The sequence below is a fragment of the Megascapheus bottae genome, chromosome 22 (assembly GCF_031878675.1).
Source record: "Megascapheus bottae isolate mThoBot1 chromosome 22, mThoBot2.hap1, whole genome shotgun sequence".
Classification (NCBI taxonomy): domain Eukaryota; kingdom Metazoa; phylum Chordata; class Mammalia; order Rodentia; family Geomyidae; genus Megascapheus; species Megascapheus bottae.
Genome location: NC_143530.1, coordinates 34,598,268 through 34,619,669, shown reverse-complemented (window position 1 = coordinate 34,619,669; position 21,402 = coordinate 34,598,268). Strand labels below are relative to the sequence as shown.

The 21,402-nt window shown below is 41.3% G+C and overlaps 1 protein-coding gene and 1 pseudogene across 1 annotated transcript in view; one reads left to right on the top strand and one right to left on the bottom strand.

The window, feature by feature from the left end:
* Positions 1-21,402, bottom strand: part of Phactr1 (phosphatase and actin regulator 1) — a 412,563-nt gene that overhangs the window by 136,980 nt on the left and 254,181 nt on the right. The window contains 2 exon segments of the mRNA XM_090356490.1: positions 18,437-18,539; positions 18,541-18,602. Of these exon segments, the coding sequence (XP_090212616.1) occupies positions 18,437-18,539; positions 18,541-18,602 (165 nt within the window).
* LOC150048504 (prefoldin subunit 6 pseudogene) lies at positions 8,640-9,026 on the top strand (annotated as a pseudogene).

The following is a 21,402-nucleotide window of genomic DNA, read 5'->3' as shown; positions in this document are numbered from 1 at the left end:
GCAAGCTCAGAGTTATAATACCTCGTGGGGATATGGTGAGAATTACACCACAGATCTAAATACAAGCATATAAACATCATTTAGGATAGCATCTGGTACATTGTTTGGTAACTCCAGCTAGTGCAATTACAAACTCCTTTATCATTCCTTCTGGACTTGCCCTTTCTCTGAAAGGCAAAGTCTACCCAGAAGCCCACTGTTTCCTTTGCTTCTGCTTCAACTGTACTACGTCCAAGTGTCTCACAGTAAGGCACTGTAGTTTGTCGTCTTGGTGTTCTAGCCTCTAACCTGAGGCCTACCATTCCGTAAGCACAAAATGAATTCTTACAGAGCAAAGGAAGACTGTATGTTGAATCTCCAGATGATCAGAAATGTGGTATTACAACGGGCAGGATCGACAGTCATTTTCTCTTTCTCTAGACAGCCCTCCAATGCCTGATTTGCCAGGAGTTACCTGCTGGTTGCATTCATCAGTGAGCAGACAAGGGCCGAAACAAACCAAAGCATTAGTACTTTCCAATGGAGACCAGGGGCCATTTCCCTTCCCAGGAATCATCATCACCACTAAAGTCAACAATCGCTTCTTGATTTGTCCTTCTATAGCATGGCATGTATACCTCATAATCACTTAGCTCTCAGCCTTGTAATTACTGATTGCTAGTTCTGTTCCTTCCACAAATGAGTGCTGTCTGCAGGTGACTATCTTTTAAGGCTTTTAATTTTGTCTGTATGGCATTGAGGATATCTTGGGTATATGGTTGATGGAAAAAGGCATTTTTAGGAGAAATACACAAGAAATAATGTGAGCTGTTAGTAGCAGAAGGAAAGAAGGGAGGAAGGGAGCAAGAAAGGAATGAAGAAAGGGTCATTTCATTGTTTCCTCAATTTATTGCTAAGATGGTACTACTCATCAAATACCTCAGTTCTCTCATAGCATAATTCCAAAAAGTAATGGTTTTTGGCTGTATAAACCTAATCACTTGGGACTCCAATCTAGCTTTGACTCACTGTATTTTGTTTTCCCAACCTGATGCAGTGAGTCAGAAGGCAGAGTGATCCCTTAGCATATGACCTTGAACTACAAACTGTGCTGCAATAAATGCATTTGAGATCAGGGGCTGGGATCTTACAGTTCCCGATAATAGAGGAAAGGAGCCATGAATGGGTTCTAGCCAATGCCTCATCTCCCATGGCTTACGACATGGTTATAATTCCTACAGTGAATTCTATGAGAATAATTTCCTTACAGAAAACAAAACCAGGGCTGAAAAAGGAGGAGATGCAAAGCAGCAAGTATTAGCACTCTATCACTGTGACAAAATACCTGAGACAAATCAGCTTAGGAGAGGAAAGGTTGATTTTGGAACTAGTTTTGCAAGTTTTGGTCATGGTCCAATGATCTTGTTGCTTTGGGGCAAGGGATGAGACAGCACAGCACAGCAGGGCCATCTGACATGCAGAGAATCTGTTGAACTCATACTGCCAGGAAAGCAAAAAGAAATAGGAGCTGGCAGGGTCCCAGGAGCCCTTTCAGGGACACACCTCTAATGACCTAACTTCCTCCCTCTTCAAACTTCCCCATCTCTCCTATAGCATCTCTGGCTTTGCCTCATGGACTTTAGAACAATCAAGACCCATATTACAGCAGGGCAGTCGTTCCCCTTTATGAAATGTCTTCAGAATCTTCAGAAGAAGCTTGGATAAAGTATGCCAAGGAAAAGAGGCACCCATTGGAGATATGGGCCATGAAAGAGACATTATTCAGCTGTGTGCCAGTGGTTTATGCCTTTAGTCCTCACTACTCAGGCTGATATTTAAGGATCAAGGTTCAAAGCTAGCACAGGCAGGAAATTCCATGAGACTAAACTCCAATTAACCACCACAACGCTGGAAACGGAGCTGTGACTCAAGTGGTAAGAGTACCAGCCTTGTGCATAAAAGTTTAGGGATAACACCCAGGTCCTGAGTTCAAGCCCCAATGCTGGCACAAAATGAAAGAAAAAAAAAGATCTTAAGTCTATCAAAAGACTTCCTGCTTGAATTATGAATAATCAAAAATAATTAAGCAAAAGTATGATGGAATGGGATGCTAGACTACCACAGTTCAAATCCTCCCTCTTTTTTATTTCATATATTTTTATTGTAATTAATAGAAGGGTTACATTATATTCACCAGATAGAAGGTGCATTACTTCACATACATTGATACCCTTTCTCATGTCACGGTCCCCATTTCCCCCCTTCCCCTGCTCATGTTGTTTTCCCCCTTCCATATCCAATTTCAAATAACCCATCAAGTATATATCAGATAACAAAGTGAAATACTGTAACAATATGAGATAACCAAGGGACAGCAAAAGAGATCCTCCCTGTTTTTTCTTGTTGGTTCTAGGCCTTGAATTCTTGCTCATCTTGCTTATTCACAACTAGTGCTCCACCACTTGTGCCACACCTCTAGCCTGGGATTTTGTTAGTTAATCAGAGATAGACTCTGCAGACATTTTACTCAGGGTGGCCTCAAACCTCAATTCTCTGATCTCAGCCTCCTGACTAGCCAGGATTACAGGCAGGAACCTCAAGTGTTCTTGCTGTGGTTTTGTAGCCAGGCTGGCCTCAAACTTGGTATGTAGTGCAACTTTCAAGTTCATGATCCTCTTGCCTTAGCCTCCTGAGTGCTGAGACTGCAGGTGTAAGCCAGCATACCATTTTCCTTCCACTCTAAAAGCTACACAACTTCTGGGAATGTCGCTTAGCCTCCTTGGGCTAAAGTTGCTCCATCATAAAATGGGAATAAAATAGAGCTGGTGTTCATGAGTTTGTGATGATTAATGATTTATTTACACAGATGCAATAAGCATGGGAGAGGGATGACACGTACATAACACATGTGATAAACCAAGATTAAATTAGGCAAAATCTATACATGGCTGAAACTTAATGGGATATGTTTGACAATCACTTAAGTAATTCTAATTTGAATACCCAACCAGTTTCCCAAAGGCTACCACATTCTCAAATATTTCTCCCACATTTTTTTTGCAGGAAAATACATAGGCAAACTGCACTATTATAGATATGTATAGTACATTTGCTTCTGTATATATAAAATATATACAATCTATCATTTCCAATGAAAACCAAGAGTATCTTAACAAATACACTGTTATGCACATCATTCTACTTTTCTCATTTAAATATGGACCTAATGTTTTCTTCATGACTGAAGATATATCTCTTTCTTGCACTGTTTCCTAGATCACTGGTTCTCCATGGTATAGGACAGCTGAGATTGATACAACCTCGCTTCCACCATTTTTGCTACAATAAACATGTGATGAATGATCTTGTTACACCTATCTCACTGTGTTTCTGTAGGCAAACATGTAAGGTGGAATTCCTAACCATTCAGAATTTCTTCCAGACATGCTCTTCTTCATACTTGTGGCTCTTCTTCATATTTGGGACTTTATTGTTTTTGGTCCAAGACCAGGATTTGAACTTGATATCTAACGCCTTCTCTCATTGGCTGGTACCAGCCATGCCTTCAACCCCTCGTATTTGGAACTTTGTAGTAGACTCATTTTTCTTCTACCCAGTGTGTTCTTCCATGCTTTTACATCCTTTGCTAGGTTACTACATTGCAAAGTCAGTGTAAGAGCATTTACAATTTTGATCATTCGTGTCATCCTGGATGCAAAAAAGCTTGCACCACAGTTCCTGCTATCAGCAACATTATCTTAACAATGGAAATTCCCCAGTCAGTTCCGAAGCTATCTGAAAAATGGTATCATACGAATTTTAACTTGTACTTCTTAAATTATCCATAATGTCAAAATTGTATATATACACACATACATACACACATTTATACATATATCTATATCTATACATATATATACATATAGATATATGCAAATGCACACAGGGCATGCATTCATTTTCTTTGATTTTTCTGGTTCATATTCTTTGTTCAGGCAATTGGTTTTTCTTCCACTTCTGTTTAAAACATTTCGTATTACTCTATAGAATCTGTAGACCCTACTATGTTTAAAAAACAAAACAAAACAAAAACAAACCCCAATCACCCTGTAGTTTGCTCTCTCCTGTGCTACATCTCTCAAGTTTTTCTCACCTACCTAAAAACTGTGTTGATATAGTCATGGCTGTGGTTCCAGGTTTTACTGTGCCTTGTTCAAAGTCATCAAGTATCCACACACACCTCATCTTAAAGTTATGAAACAGTTGATGTATTTCCTCCCATGTTTTCTTTCTTGTAAATCCTATTATCAGTGACCATTTGCAAACAATATTCCTATTACGGGTTTTGGTAGCTTAGATTAGGAAAGCTACCCCAGTATCTTTCAACTAAGTCTTCCTGAAGCTCTGTTATTACGATGGGAAAAATGTTTGTGTTTCAATGCATTGGACTTCTGCAACATTCACAGCAGGAGTTGGTAATAAGTTACAACAGAAAGAACAATCAGTCCACACTGATTCCAAGGCTCCCTCCCACTTCTCTGAGCCACTGCAGTCCACCATTGGAATAGCTGGGGAAAAGTCTCATGGCCCCTGCCTGATTTCTCACTAACAGCTTTCACTTCACACTACCACACATCTCCATCCTTCCCTACTGAGTGCGAAGTCATTATTCTCCACATCACAGGTGGTGAAAATTATCACTACCTTCTCATCATCAAAGGCCACAGAGCTATTTCACACACCAATGCACCCCAGAACCAGGTCTCTATCCCAAACAAAACACCCTAAAAAAAGCAATGCTATCCACACAGATGTTTGTGGCAAGGTTATAACAACTCATGTTAGGAAGACTGGCTATGAGCCCAAGTTAAATCATGTTAATGCGAAGCTAAAACCAGAGGGATTTGTATTTATGTTTTGATTTCATCTATGTGAAATTATGAAAGCAAGTATGAAAGCAATTCGTGGGTGTCAGCACAGAGGATATTGTGTCTCTACATTCAAGCCTTAATGGACTCTATCATGTAAAAAAGAATCCTCAAGTTTTGTGTTTAGAATCCATACAACATTATGATTGCAATGGGATGAATAAATGAAGTCACTTTGAGATACTTAGATATACTCCACAGGTGGAATTCAACATCCAACAGCCCACTGGTCTTTTCAGCACCGATGTGGCAAGTAGGAAAAGACACATTATTCTGAATATCTCAGAACATATGGCCCAGATCCCTAAAATGATATTCCAGTCATTCATTGGGTAGGTGAAGTTCAGCCTTGAGGTAAAAGCAAATCTTCTCACAGTGAATATTCCTAGCTGTCCATGCATGAAATAGTTTTGTGCTACACTAGATAAATTGTACAACTTCTATTATATAGCAATACGTAAGTGTGCAACTGCAGAATTATAGCTCATGGTTGGTTCGTATATTTCTCATGGAAACATCTGGAAATGTAATGAGAATGATGCTTAAGCTCTGATGCTAAATGACCCCCTTCCTGTATACTGGGAAGTATTAAAAGATCCTTTTCTGGAAAACAATGAGAGCAAGCAATATTGGATGTGTTAGCAGAGCCTTTCATGTCCCCCAAACAAGCCAGAGATTATGAACCCCAATATAGGTGGTGGTTTTTTTTTTTTTGAGAACACAAAACAAATGTTGATATTCCAGAAAAGAGGCAGTTATTCCCGTAGAGACTCACACTTCGTTTGTTGGAGAACAAAAATACAGTGAATGTTACAACTGTCTTTGATGTCCCAATTATATCTCATCTGGGCATTCTTAGCACTCCCCTGACTTCTATTCACAAAGGCCTTCCACTGTCTCTCCTTAATTATCACCCATTGTGATTACTCGGGAAAAGTCCTGGGGCCATGTGAGGTTGTTCCCCGCCCCTTCCCCAGCCAGCCTCCCAGCCAGGCTCAAGCAGCTCAAACAGCTCAGCCTAGCTTGGTGCACAGTGTCTCACTCACTCTCTATGTGCACATCACTTCTCCCCAGCTCTCCCTCTGGCTGATAAAGAGAAGGTGGCCTTTAAAACTAATCTTTAAGAATAACTGGATTCATGGGAAGCCTCATGGTGGATTTGTCTTCATAGTACAAAAACTAAGGATTTGTTGGAGTCACATAAACCTCAACTTGTAATTGATTTACTGTTTAATGTCACTTCTGGGTCTGCCACACCATAACAAGGAAGCCAACAAAGTCAACCACAACTTTTACTGTGTGCACGTCTGCGTGAGTGTGTGTGTGTGTGTGTGTGTGTGTGTATGTTGGAATCAAACTGAGGGCCTCACATTCTTTCAACTTTGCTCATGGTTGGTACTCTGCCACTTGAGCCCTAACTCCAGTCTGACATTTTGCTAGTTATATGGAGATGGAATCCTGCAGATTTTTCTGCCAGAGTGGCTTCAAACAATAATCCTCCAGATCTCAGACTTGACTAGCTAAGATTACAAGTGTAAGACACTGATGTCCAGCTCAAACCCTATATATTTATTTATTCTTGTGTGTGTGTTGATCCTGGGACTTGAAGTCAGGGCTTAGGCACTAGTACTCTGCCACTTGAGCCACCATTTTATTTTTTTTGCTTTTTGGTGATTAATTGGAGATCATGAATCCCATGGACTTGCTTACCTGGGTTGGCTTTGAACTCTAGTCCTCAGCTCTCAGCTTCCTGCATCACGAAAATTATAGACATGAACTACCCACTTGACTACCTCATCTTTTTAATAAACATATAGTTAATTACCTTTCCCAAGCATAAGTCCCTGAAATCACCAAATATAGAAATAGTTCTATATTAGTTCCTGTTTTCCTACTACAATCAGCTTTCTGAAGTCAACTATGTTAATTACCAGATATTTGTATATGATGACCTTTTTACCCATCATGATTGCAAATCACCTGTAGAGGTGAAATTTCCAGGGAAGGTCCAGCATGCTTTGTGCTAGTGTGCTGTGTGATGCTTGGGAATTACTGACCCTTCTTGTGTCTCATCATCCCCATGGAAAGCCCAGATATTAGAAATAACTATTTCACAAGACCATTGAGGCATAAAGAGTCCATGGCAGCATGTTCAGGATTGGTAGTACTAATGGATACCAAGTAATAACTATTAGGTGTGAGTGAAACAAAATCAAAGACAAACAGCCAAAGATTTCTGAAGGGACACAGGAAATCCAGAGCAATTAACATCTAGATTAAAAGGTGATGGGAGAGATAGGAAGTGCATCTGTAACTGGACTGGACTTGGAAATAATACTGAAACCTGATTCAAAGGTATTATCCAAGTAACTCAATTTAGAATAGGATGCTTCTGGGGGGAAAGTCTGTTAGGGCATAAAGGAGGCATCTGGTGTACGTGACTTTACAATGGTAGATCCCTTACAACCCACAATGCAATATTAATCCTCATTTATGAGACATTAGGAGGTTAAACCCAGGTAGATTTTTTTTGCCAGTCCTGGGCTAGAACTCAGGGCCTGAATACCATCCTTGGGTTTTCTCAAGGCTAGAGCTCTACCACTTGAGCCACAGCACCACCTCTGGCCTTTGCTACATATGTGGTACCAAGGAATCAAACCTGGTCCCTTGTGCATGCTAGGCGCGCACTGTACCACTAGGCCAAACTCCCAGCCTCCAGGTAGATCTTTAAGAGGTGTCTATAGCTCTGAGTTCATACAATTAATGACTTAATAGGTTGAAAAGTTGTCTTGAGAATAGTTTTTATATAAAAAGTCAATATGGTATGTTTTTTGAATACTTTCTGCCTTTTGCCATGGGATTCCCTTTGCTGCTTTGGGGATATGCCATTAAGAAGGACATTACCAGAATGTGGTCTCTTGACCTTGGACTAGACCCAAAAGCCAAAATGGATCCTGTTTTGCTTCTCTTCCCGTTTACTTTTTGTTCTACCACTTGAACTACTACTTTGGTCCTTTATGCATTAATTATTTTTTCAGATAGGATCTCCTACTTTTTGTTGGGGAGCTGGCCTCAAACCACTACCTTTCCAAATTTCACCTCCCAAGTAGCTGAGATTATAAGCGCAAGCTACCATACCCGACTTAAACTTCTTTTCTTTGTAACTTGCTTAATCTATGGTATTGTGTTCTTAGCAATGGAAGTGGACTCAGACAACCCCTACTTTGAATTCTGTCCATGGTTGCTAAGGCCACAGATCAGCCTTGTAAGAGGCGTTGAGTCCAGGGCTTGGTACTGTCATTTGCTAAGGGCACAGGTTAGAACCATAGGGAGTGCTGAATCCAGTGCTGTTGCATGGGTTGAAAATAGTAAATGATGATTCAACTGGATGAACTTGAGACATCTGAGCTTTGCATGAGATAAATCAATTCTAGTAGGGAAGGAAAGACAATGGAAGAGAACAATAGTATATCATTTAACAAGTGGGATACATTTTGAAAGCTGCATCACTGTGTGATTCTGTTGTGAAAATATACTAGGATGTATAGACTAAGAGGATGATGACAATCATTAGAAGATGTCACTTATGATCCACTTAGAGCAAATGATGAAGGAGGAAGAATTTGTAAGAAAAACAGAGGGAGAATACCAAACCAGAAAAAGGACCTCAGGTACCTTCCAATGCTTCAGACCCAGCATTTTCCTCTCACTCCCTGCAGACTTATCCTGAACATGGCTGAGCTGATTCAAAAGAAGCTGCTGGGAGAGGTAGCCAAATACAAACAGCTACAAAACGACTTGAGTAAAACTGTCAAGGAGACAGAAGCTTGAGGCCCAGCTAATAGAAAATAGCATCGTGAAGAAGGAGCTGGCTCTGCTAGATGGGTCCAAGGTGGTCTTCAAACTTCTGGGTGCAGTGCTGGTCAAACAGGAGCTGGGAGAAGCCCACTTCATGGTGGGAAAGAGGCTGGAATATATCACAGCTGAAATGAAGTGATATGAATTCCAGCTTCGAGAACTTGAGGGGCAGTTGGAGTAACAGAGGGAACTCTAGGCCAGATGCAGCAGGAGTTCCAGCAGGCCCAAGCAGCAAAGGCTGGCGCTCCTGGGAAGGCCTGATCCCCATAGAGAGGGGAGAGGAGCGGAGGGGAAGGATGGGAATGAGGCAGCTCTAGGGTCTATATTATAGTAGCTAATAAAATGTTAAAACACTGAAAAAAAAGAATAGTAAGTTCAACAGAGCAATGTTCAGGGAGTCAGAGGTGATTTCCCTATGCCCCAGTGAGAAGCAACTGTCACAAATGCAGACTGAGCCCTCTAGAAGGCTTGGAAAGGACAAAGGCATCTGGGGTTATGTGGGCAGAAATGAAGACAGAAACAACCATGAGTTTTGGAGAGTAAGACATGCTGAAGGAGGACAGAATATGGTGGAATATATTAGCCCTGGAGCAGAATTTCCTATCAAGACCTTCAGCAGAAGAGTGCAGGCGAGGAAGTGGAAACAAGGGCTGAGGACTGGGGACAAAGAAATCTAATTCTGACACAAAGCAAAGGGACTCAGTGATTGTGGATTCATGTCGCTGAAATGGTAGAGAGAGAGAGAATGAGAGAGAAGCCATTCTGATGTTCTAGTAGACTCATTGTTCTCTTGAAAGAGAGTGAACACTTGTGTTTGTGAAACAGAATTGGCCTCAGGACCAGCCATGGCTGTGTATAGTAGTAACTGCACCCTGCTTTATGAGACATGAAGATGAAGTGCTTGGGTCATTCTACTTAAGAATCTTCTCTTTTTGAACCTTCTGACTTGCCATATTTTTCAAATGGAGGCTTTGGCTGTACTGATGCTATGCCCAGTGCATGGCTTTTTCCGTCATGTGTATTTTTGCCCATGACTTGCCTAGGGGAAACAATAGAGCACTTTTTCAGGGCCATTGTGTCTGTTCACTGTGAATAGAGAGGGAAGAAAATGCTTGAATGAGTCTATTTGTTTGAATCCAAGAACAACAGGGATAACTCCCAGCTCTGGCAGAGAGGAGAGAGGAGAGAGGAGAGAGGAGAGAGGAGAGAGGAGAGAGGAGAGAGGAGAGAGGAGAGAGGAGAGAGGAGAGAGGAGAGAGGAGAGAGGAGAGAGAGAGAGAGAGAGAGAGAGAGAGAGAGAGAGAGAGAGAGAGAGAGAGAGAGAGAGAGAGAGTGTGTGAGTGTGTGTGTGTGTGTGTGTGTGTGTGTGTGTAAAAGCAGGCTCCTGTGCCTGGTCTTTAAACAAATACCATCTAGGTGTCAGAGGAGCTGATCAGAATCATCACCAGCTGACTAACAAAATATAAAGTCTTCCCTTATTCTTCGTGCAAGCCTAGAAGACAACCATGGCAGACAGAATTGATTATAGGCAAAGTATGACCCTTCAAGTTTTTCCACCAATTAATTTCTTTCTGAATTCTCACAACAACTTCATGGGGCGCCAATCTCAAGAGTATTTTAAAGATGATAAAAGTGACACAAGGGGAATGCACACAAACCTGCCTGGGGTTAATTGCCACAGGTAGGATCCATCACCTATGACCCACTGTTCAACATCACCTCTCTCCTTGAAGCGCTTTTTAATCGTTGAAGTTTGTGGCCACACCTACTTCTTACGATAAATGCCAGATATTTTGTGTCCTTTTATAGAGTTAGTACTGTGACTATCCAGCCCCACCTTCTAGTACCTTTCTAGAGGCCTGTGTGATCTCTACCTGCTTACCTAGTACAAATTACGCTCCTGTGCAGGGGGCAGGGAAATGAGGCAGAGTTCTCATGAGAACATTAATCCCATGATTCTGAGTGGTACTAGTTGAACCAGTATAGATTAAGTAGTCCTTAGCTCAAAATTTGGATTGTGGAGCATTTAGGATTCTTAGATTTTGGATGTCCTTGTGGTATTGACTTACCCTTTCAATAAATAGAGCACAGCCATCCTGTCTATACCATTTGAAGGGCAAAGATGTGTAGCATACTACCCTCAGCTTTCCAAGGCATTTGAGGAAAACTCATATGATGAGTTCCAGTGTCAAGTGTGATCTCTGAGCCTCTCTTCTTTCTCATTTCAGCTTTAGAAGGGTATGTCAGAGAACAAAAAATTGCACCTTGCAGTGTCACTGGTGAAGTGCTTTAAACCACCTAAATTATATGCTCTAGACTCACGGATCTGAAATGTTGTATTGTGTAAAGAACTATAGAGCCAAGTTCAAATCCTAGCTCTGTAATTTCTTCCAATTATTTCATCTCCCTGAGGGATTGTTTCTTCACTAGTAACCCATATCCTGTATGCACCTTTCATATCACACAGCATAATAAATATAACATGATAACTCCCGTTGCTGCCACTGTCAGTGTAAACCTACACAAGTACATTCTACCTGACCGCAAGGGAACAAGTACCCTCTCTTATTTGATACAGCTTTAATGATGGTATAGCTGGCTTCCAAAAATGATCATGGCATCCACATCATGAAGTTCCCTGAAGCCATGAATGCAGGTGGTCTTGTGGCCTGCTTAAACTCCAAGAATACTGTGAATGTCACCCTGACCCAGTTGTAAAAAGTATTTGGACCTTCTACTTCTGTATTCTTGAGGTCCCTGAGATGCTGCTGGTTGGCCCACAGAAAGGGACTGTGTGGAAGGTCTTGAGACTGTATAGAGAAGGAACAAGACCCCAGGCTTCTTATGTCGCCGCTTACCTCCAGATAATTCTAACTCCATCAGCTTCCAATTGTGTGTGAGATTCCCAAAAAGACCAACAGAAGAACTTCCTGCTGAGACAGGTCAATCCACTGCAAGAATCCTACCCAAATAAACTGACCTTGAATATATACTGTTATTTAGTCTAATCTCGTGTAACTATGATAAATAGGAAAACAATCACAAATGTGGCAAATTCTTCAAAGGCCAAGTAAGGCCTTCCACCTTGAGACGAAACTACTGCCTTCTCTCTTCTACTTGACTGTGGTTTAACTACAAAAATACAGCTGGCTGGCCATCTGACTTTAAGTTCAATATGTGTCTATCAGGCAGCTACTCTACCACATGTGGCATCCCTTGCTAAAAGATAAAAGAGGGCATTTTATAGCCTGGACTTACGAGCACAGAGTTCTGGATGCAATACCCCTTGAAATCGCTTGCAGCTTTTGCCATTCAGTAGAAGGTACTGATTTCCACAATCTCTTGCCTGAATTTATTAGTTTTTAAAAATAAACATAGGCCATATAGCTGCTTTGTCTAATAACCCATATGTACTTCCATTGTGGGTCAAGACAGCTATGCAAGTAAGAATACTTGACGTCTTTTTGAGCTAGCTTTGGTTCTGAGGATCATGTGCCAGAGAGAATATGCCACACAATCACCCAAAAGGAATGTGTGATCTAGCCACATGTGGAAAGCTACACAATTTTGTTTGATGACTTATTAAAATCAGATGCTAAATAACACTGTTTATTTGTATGTTTGTTTTCCCTACTTCTGAGTATTGTTGACTGCTGGAAAATGTGTGAAAATGTTTCTTCAGCTCTGTAATCACTCTGGGGGTGACTCAACTTCCCTTGCAGTGCCAAAGTCCCATTCAGGGAAATGCTGCAGCTTGGAAATGGGATGTAGCTCAGTAGCAAAGCGCTTGCCTATCAAGTACCATGTCCTGGGTTTGATCCCCAGTACCAAAAAACAGAAACGACAAAAAAAAAAAAAAAGAAATTGGATCGATCTTAGGGTCTCCCTCAAGCTCACAGCCTCTTTTGGGTTTGCTCTGTATTTCTCCACATTTCTCTCCCCTTGCATGTACTTCTTAACTCACATATACTTGGCTTCCCCCAAGCTGTTATTCTCAAAGACACTAAATGCACTGCACATTTCTCCATCCTTGTTATTTTTTTTCAAGACTTGCCAGCATTGACTCTTCTATTTCCTTTCTTCAACCTTCTCTACCTTTAGTTTGGTAACGGGGTTCCCTCCTAAGGGCCCAGTGAGTCTGTCTGCCTTTCTCTGCCTCTGCTGATGACTTTAAACATGAGGGTTCTACTGATGAGAGTGAACTATACAGCTCATGGGTGGGGTATGGCAGGAGGGACTGGGAGAGAGTAGGGGTAACAGAAGACATGGTATGAAAGGAAATGTACTCATTACCTGATGTATGTAATTATAATCCTTTTGTGCATCATTTTAATAGTAATCCTTCTGTGCATCATCATCATCATCATAACAGTGAGTTCATAAATATAAAAATTAAGTGTTATTAAATAAGTTATAAAAATGGAGGTCCTTGGGGATGCTAGCACCCCTGTGATTTACACCTTACTTGGTGTTTTGTCACCTCCTGGCTTCAGGGACACTCTAGTGACATAGGACTTCCAATATGGATTTCTAGATAGATTCCATTTTTCTGGTCCCCAATTGGCTTTCTCGAAAACTTCACAGACATGATGTCAAGAGATGTGATGTCATGGACACACACACAGAAGCCAGCATGCCCCCAAACTGACTGTTATCTTCAACGACCTTCTGTTCAATGACCCTTACACAGTAAGTGGTACCTCCACCCTTCTCACGTCTCAGGGAGAAACCCAAAAGTGGTTCTATACATCTTCTTTCTTCATCCTCACACATACACACACTGTAATCAAGTCTTGCTCATTCTGTCTCCTAACTACCTCTTGCTCTGCTCACAGACTTCAGCCCTGCGCGTCACAGCTACTTAAGTCTCAACTGTCTTCCTTTCTCTTCAACGTTATAATCAACCACCTGCTAACTGTTGTTCTTGCTACCAGAATCAATAGGAACACTTAAATTTACACTTGATCTGACAGTAATGAGCTGTCTTCTTAATTCTTTCACAAGTAAATCTTCTCTTATTACAGACAAATACATAGATGTTGTTATAAACTTGGAAACAAAAGGTGGCGACATTCCAAGCTATTCCTACAGTACAGACAATGATTTTCCTGAAACTCAATCCTCTGATAATTATTTTATCCCACTGGGATAGCATCCAGACTCCTTAACACACCTACACACACACACCTAAACGCAACTCTAACTTTAGCCCTCATCTCTCTGTTTCTCCCCATAAGAGAGCTCTTTTTAGGCTACAGACTAGAACTCCTCTTGTTTCCAGGCTTTATGGCGTCTATTTTGTCCTTGGTCAAGCATACATTTTTTTCTAGGCAATTTTCCTGGCAACTTTGTACTTCTGCCGTGAGATCTCAGAGCATCTGTGCATCTCTTGGGACTGCTAGCATCATGAAGACCACAGATTGGCAGGTGGCCACAGTGTGTAGGGGACCCATGGAGAGAGTCTTCCTCAGAGCTCCCAGGAGCACCTGCTGATATCCTGACTTTACACATTGGCCTCCACACTGTGAGAAAATAGTTAGAAGCTACCAAGTTCATGGTAATTTGTGATAGCATTCTTGGGGGAATAATATAAATACCCCAGGTGATGTCTGATCACACAGGCTGGTTTACACACACACACACACACACACACACACACACACACACACACACACACACACACATATATATATATATATATATATATATATATATATATATATATATATATATATATATATACACCCTGTTAGGCTGCCTTAGAATTTCCTTCCTCCTGAAGGTGTTTTCTGTCAATAAACATCCATGGATCCTCACCCCTACTCCATGGCTATAAATCTTTACTTTTTCAGTATTCAGAGGTGAGACTGTTCACTCTTTCCTACTGTAAGACCCATTGCAGAGACTCCAATACCTCCTGCACTGGTCCTGAACATATTTCCCTCACTAGCACGCACATCATGTATACTTACTGATACATCAGATAGATATATGCATATTGATGAAAACTGGCCAACCAATTAGCAGTCCCACAATCAATTAATCCTCTTTGCAGTTTTTTTGTTCTCTATGGCTATATCCACACACAGGGAATTTTGTACTTTAGGATTTGAAACTGTGTACAGTCTATCGTGTTGAATATCTTTATGTTGTCAAATTGTTCCTTTAGGCTAAGTTTCTTCTTTGTAAAAGTAACACCATATTCTGGTAGTCAATTAACAAGAGAGGTTGACACAGGGTAAAGCATAAAATAAATTTTAAAAAGAGACCAGAATAGTATCATGTATATGCTATCACATATCTTCCATGCTAGAAAGGTACCTATGGGCAGCTTCTACCTTCTCTAATTCGGGAGCAGTGTCTTAAACCACCACCACTAACACACAGAACATTGCATCGGCTGGCAAATTAAACAAATTGGCTGTGGAGATCACAACACTTACTAAGAATAGTTAGTAAGAAAAATATAAATCCATCCGCTTGACCTGTCACATGTTTGGGTCCTTTCTCCCTGAAGAGCTAGAAATGAGAACTTTTCAGATTTCTTAATGACTCATGAGTAATTTGGCACCATTGTATCCACATCTCTCAAAGGGACAAATCTTCCAAAGTCTTTAAGAAGTCAGAACAATTGATCTCAGAAGTCTCATGGGCTGGGCGTGGTGGTTCACGCCTGTAATCCTAGCTATTCAGGAGGCTGAGATCTGAGGATCAAGGTTCAAAGCCAGCCCAGGCACAAAAGGACCTGAGACTCTTATCTCCAATTAACCTCTAGAAAATGGGAAATGGGGCTTGCTCAAGGGTAGGGTGGTAGCCTTGAGATGAAGAGCTCAGGGATAGCGCCCAGGCCCAGTTCAAGCCCCATGACCCCCCTCTCTCCTCTCCCCCCCAAAAAGAAGTTTCATGGCTTTCCCTTATGCTTTGCCAAAGATGTTCAGCAAAGCCTTCAATTAGCAAGGAGGCATTGTGTTTACCACCCAGGGATTCATGCTGACACATGACAATTATTTGAAGATCTGTTTGTGTTATTAAAAAACACTTTGCATAGCAAAGTCAGAAAGGGCTCTGTGAAATATATTGCTGTTACAGCATCAGCATCATCAGCATTATTGATGGTAGTCAAGGCCTCAAACTCACTCAGCTTGTGTGCTCACTTGATGTTCTTCCACTTGATCAATACCTCTAGACTAGATTTTTTTTTTTTGCCAGTTATTCTGGAGATGGAGTCTCATAGGCTTTTTGCTTGGACTGAATCTCAATTCTCTGAAGGCAGGATTAGAGGTGTGAGCTATCAGTGCTTTGCTTTGATTATGGATTTTTTTCTAATGCTTATTCTATACTCCCATTTTCAGTCCTGCTCACGGTGCTTATAACTGACCTTGTAGACAGATTATATTACTTTGAGATTTGTCCTCAATGAAACATAATGTGGACACACAATACTTGCACATGATTTGGTGGTAATTTGGTGATAATTTGCAGTGATAATTTGATACATGCATAGAAATGTATAATCATCAAATCTGGGTAATTAACATTTCCTTCTTAAACAGTAATCATTTCTTTATGCTGGGAAACTTCAAATTCCTCCCTTTTAGTTCTTTATAAAATAGATAATAGACTGCTGCAAGCTGTAGTCCCCTACAGTGCAGCACAACACTAGCATTTATTTCTCCCATGTAACTATTTTAGTATCTAGCCGCCCTCTCCAGCTCCTTCAGTGTTGGATGTCCATTGGTGTTTTGCTCACCTCATACCTCTGTGGTTTTTAGGAATGCATGAATGACCTGTATTATATCTCAGGCAATCCATTCAGGGACTGAGAAAGGTGGACACAGGGTCAGGGTGAAGGGACTCAGGCAGAGAAGCAACAACTTAGTGAGTCATGAAGCTGGGGTCATTCCTATCCCAGGAATTAACACCTGGCAACAACTGGGTGATGAGACCATAGAATAAAAGAGCCTAGAAAACAAGGGCAGGGATCTATCATGACTCTTCCAGTATTTTTAAAAATGTGTTTGTTGTTCTCTTCTTTTTTCTAGAGTGCTTGGCATGAAGAGTCTCAGATCTGTAGATGTTCAGGGAATAAAAAGTGGATCTATCTCTATCTGGGGGGGAGGGGTGAGACAATGGGGGAAAAGCAGAGGAAATGGTATTTCTGAGGAGAGGAAGCAGGTTGAGCTTTTGAGGACATGGAGGAAGGAGGCAATGAAACTCTGGAAGAAGGCCTGGGCAGTGAATGAGTACATAACTAGAAACAGTGCTATTGATTAATTTACGCCACATCCAACTTTCTATGTTGAAACCCTAAGTACAAAGAGAAGGTATTTGGAGAAGGGAGAAAGTTAGGGTTCAGAGGGTGGGGCCTTCAGGATGAGATTAGTGTCCTTATTAGATAGACCCTACACAGCATTCTCTAACATACACAAAGGAAGACCATTGATTTTGTAGCAAGATTGTGGAAGCCTCAGATTGAAACCTACTTTGTCCACACATGCTTCAGCCACTTCAATAAGAAATACATACTCTTTTTTTTTTTTTTTTGCCAGTCCTGGGCTTGGGCTCAGGGCTTGAACACTGTCCTTGGGCTTTCTCAAGGCTAGAGCTCTACCACTTGAGCCTCAGCACCACTTCCGGCTTTTTGCTATGTATGTGGGGTACCAAGGAATTGAACCCCGGTCTTTGTGAATGCTAGGCAAGCACTCTACCACTAGGCCAGACTCCCGGCCCCCAAGAAATACATACTCTTAATTTGAGCCAGTTTGTGGTATTTTGCTATGCCAGCCCAAGAAGACTAAGAGACAATCAAAACCAATCTGTAGAGCTTCTCTATCATTTTCTCTCAAAGCAACAGTATGAAATCACCTTTTGTCTTTTCCTATAGTATTTCCCTCCCTGAACCCTTACTTTCCTAAAAATACCCCTCTACTTCATCACAGAAGAATCTCTGCAAATATTAACTCATGTAAATATTAATTCTTACCCCTACTTCTGCAAATGATGGAACTGAGGCTGAGAGTTTAATCAACTGATTAAGTTCCTATAACTAGCAAGGATCATAGCTGGGATTAGAACCCAGGCAGCCTGGCCCCAGAACCAACAAATCTCAGCTGTGTTGACTTTCATATTTTCTGGTCACTGAGCTGTGAACAGCATAGTTGTCTTTATCACTCCAGAAATGACTAATTTCTATTCTTTTCCTGCCTTGTCCAAGAATATTTATTCAAGATTTTTCCTCCATGAAATAACCTATTCTTATCTGCCAACCACCATACATAACTCATTTTCTGCTATGTGTTGACTTTTATTGGAACAGTGAAAATAAAATGAATAATAAGAAATGGATTGTCAATGCTAGAGTGAAAGCATTCAATTATAGAAAAGGTAGAGTTCCAAGTTCAGATTATTTATAGATCAAATAATAGGGGTAAGTTTTTAAATTAAAAAAAACTGTAACTCCTCAAAAAATTCTTCTCCTGAGATACAAGAGAATACAAAGAACATAAAAGCCATTTCCAAGCATACTTAAGAATTATTAAGACAGGAGCAATTCTAAAGCTTCAATCTTCTTTTAAATTTAGTTTGGCCAGCTTGTGGTAATTTAATTCTATGAATTAAGATATGGAGTTGAATTCAACACCCAATGAGAAATAAGAAAGCAGTCTTCTTACCTGCTGATGTGTGTTTGAACTTTTCGCTTTTCTTCTTCCTCCATTTCCAAGGCTTGAAAATCCTCCCTAGATTGGCAAACTTACTTCTCCTCCGGATGGGTGGGGGTGTGAGTGCCTGGAACCAGGGAGTCGGAACGCATCGCCGCCAGCCTCTCCACTTCCTCAGCTTGTTTTTTCCAAGAAAGAGATGGAAATAAAGAGAAAGGTGGGGGGAGTGTTAAAATGGGAGCTTCACAGATGGCTAGCGTTTTCCATGGTTACAGATAACAGAAACCACGTGACTGCAGCTCCATTTGCCTTTTGGAATGGAAGTCATACTGATATGTTCCAAAGGCTGGGGACAGTACAATAAACCATAGAGATCCAGAACATGCCATTACACTAGTTTGCTTGTTTTCTGGAGTGACAAGGTCGCACAATGACACATAGGCTGGCCCTGAGCTCCTGTGCTTAAGTGATTCTCCTATCTCAGCCTCCAGAGTAAGGTAGCTTACAGATGTATACACCACCATAAGCCCAGTAATTTCTCAATTAAAACTTGGTGGCTTCAACTTCTTGGATTCATGATGGCATCTTCTAGTGAGGAAAAAGGAAAGAAACACTCACCCACCATCTTTTCTCCAATATCTCCACCAGCCAGTTCCTACTGCTCAGGAAATACCAAGATGCTCAGAAGAAGCACTGCCATCTGTCGAGGGTGAGACTCGAGGGTTGCTGACAGACTTCACAATCCCTCACACTTGAATAGATTTTTACCATTGTTTTCATTTTGTTGGATTCTCTTTTCATTTCTTGAGTTTTACTTAGAAAACTGAGGGGGAGGGCGGTGCTTTTAGGCAACATCTAGAGTAGTTTCAATAACTGAGCATCTTCAGACTCTGTTATGGTTTGGATCTGGAGTGTTTTCCAAAGACCATGGGTTAAAAGTCTGGTTTCCAGCTTGGTGCACTATATGGAGCTAGCAGAACCCAAAAGAATTAGGCCTAATGGGAGGTCCTAAGCCATCGGAAGTGTGTCCTTGATTGAGAGTATGAGACTCTGATTTCTTCCTCTTTTTTTCTCCCTTCTGTTCTCCCATTGTGTAGTGAAGAGTTTGTTCTGCCATATACTTAACTGCCTGTCATAATGTAATACCTCACCATAAACCTTAATGATGATTGCAATTGGTCCCAGACAAAAACCCCAGGATAAACCTTTCATTATTTTTTAAAATATTTTTTATTGTATTTAATAAAAGGGTTACATGATATTTGCCAGATAGAAGGTGCATTAATTCACATACATTGATACCCTTCCACATGTTTTTTTACATTTTTTTTTTATTTTGGTGGGTCATGTGGCTTGAACTCAGCCTGGGCACTGTCCCTGAGCCCTTTAGCTCAATGCTACCACCCTACCCCTTAAGCCACAGCCCCACTTCCCCTTTTCAAGAGGTTAATTGGAGATAAGAGTCTCAGGTCCTTTTGTGCCGGGGCTAGCTTTGAGCCTTGATCCTCAGATCTCAGCCTCCTGAGTAGCTAGGACTACAGGTGTGAGCCACTGCACCCGGCCTTTCATTATTTAAAAGTTTATTTAGCTCAAGGTGTTTTGTTATAGTAATGGAAAGCAGATGAACACAAAGATATTTAATATTTTTCAATCCTTTTTAAGGAAAGATGGAACTTCCTTTAAAACCACAATCTCTCCAACCTCTTTTTAGTATGTAGAAGCAAAGAGACTGTTTTCTACATTGCATGAGTATTTGCATAGCCTAGTGAGCTAAATATACCCCAACTTGAGCATCTAAGATCAGAATGTTCAGTGTAAATAACCTGCTCAGAGCAATGGAAGGGCTGACACAGAACTCAACTCTCCAGAAACACACTCACAAATGCATCTAACTCTGTGACTGCCCAGTGCCCAGCCACTTCCACTGTCCCACCCAAAATAGACAGATGGACTTTTATATCACCTACAGTCCTGAAGAGATCTTCTGGGCTGCTAGATTTTCTGCTATAGTCAGGATAGGATTATAACAGGCAAACTCTCCATCCTACAAATACTGCCAGGAGGCATGCAGTGGCAGTTATTCTGGTGACAGATAACAAGAAGCTGGCAAAAGCTCTGAGCAGCAGAATTACACGGAGGTCGATAGGCTTGGGAGGTATGGAGGAAGCCAAGTCAATTCACGGATCCCTGAATGATTGAGTGACCTGAAGGACAGGAGGCAGACTATGCCCATTTCCTAGGTCCAGTTCACTCATTCAGTCAAAAGATTAACAGGGAGGTACAGGCTGGAGTGAGCACAACTGCTTGCTGCAATATGGTATTGCAATGAAAACGGCACTCCTATCTTTGACTATAGTCGCCCCTCCACTTAGATATGGAAGGACAGAAGCCCCTTTCCTGTCTTGTTTGTAAAGTAAGCGGCTTTGCCCCAACCAAGCACTTCTATGACATTCTGCCCTCCACAGGTGGCCTGAAAGCAACTGATCTGCCGAATTATGGCCTGGAACTTTCAAAACTGTGAGCCCCAAAGTAAGCCTTTCTCTTTTTCAGTTGATTGGTTTAGATACTTGCTATAGTAATAGAAGGCTGACAGCCACATAAGCAATTGACAATTGTGGGAAACAAGAGTCAGGAGGGAGGAAAGAAGGAATATCAACATAAGACATGGCCCATTTTGTCTATCAACCTCCTTCCTTGCCTCCTCCCCCCGTACCATTTCTTCCTTTACTTTACAATGGTACAGTGGCTGGTCCAGATTTCATAGGCCTATGCCCTTAAGCCCAGTTTCCTGCCTTTAACTCTTTCTCTTTTACTGTGTTACTAGACAGTCTTTACTGACATCTGCTCAACCCAGAATTTCACAGAGCTTCCCATAGCTTGCAGTAGAGTCTACAAATTCCTTGCCTTGACCTTCAGAGAACTGGATCTGTGTCTGGCTTACACTTTCCTCTAGTGCTCCCCAAACACATGCTGCAGAG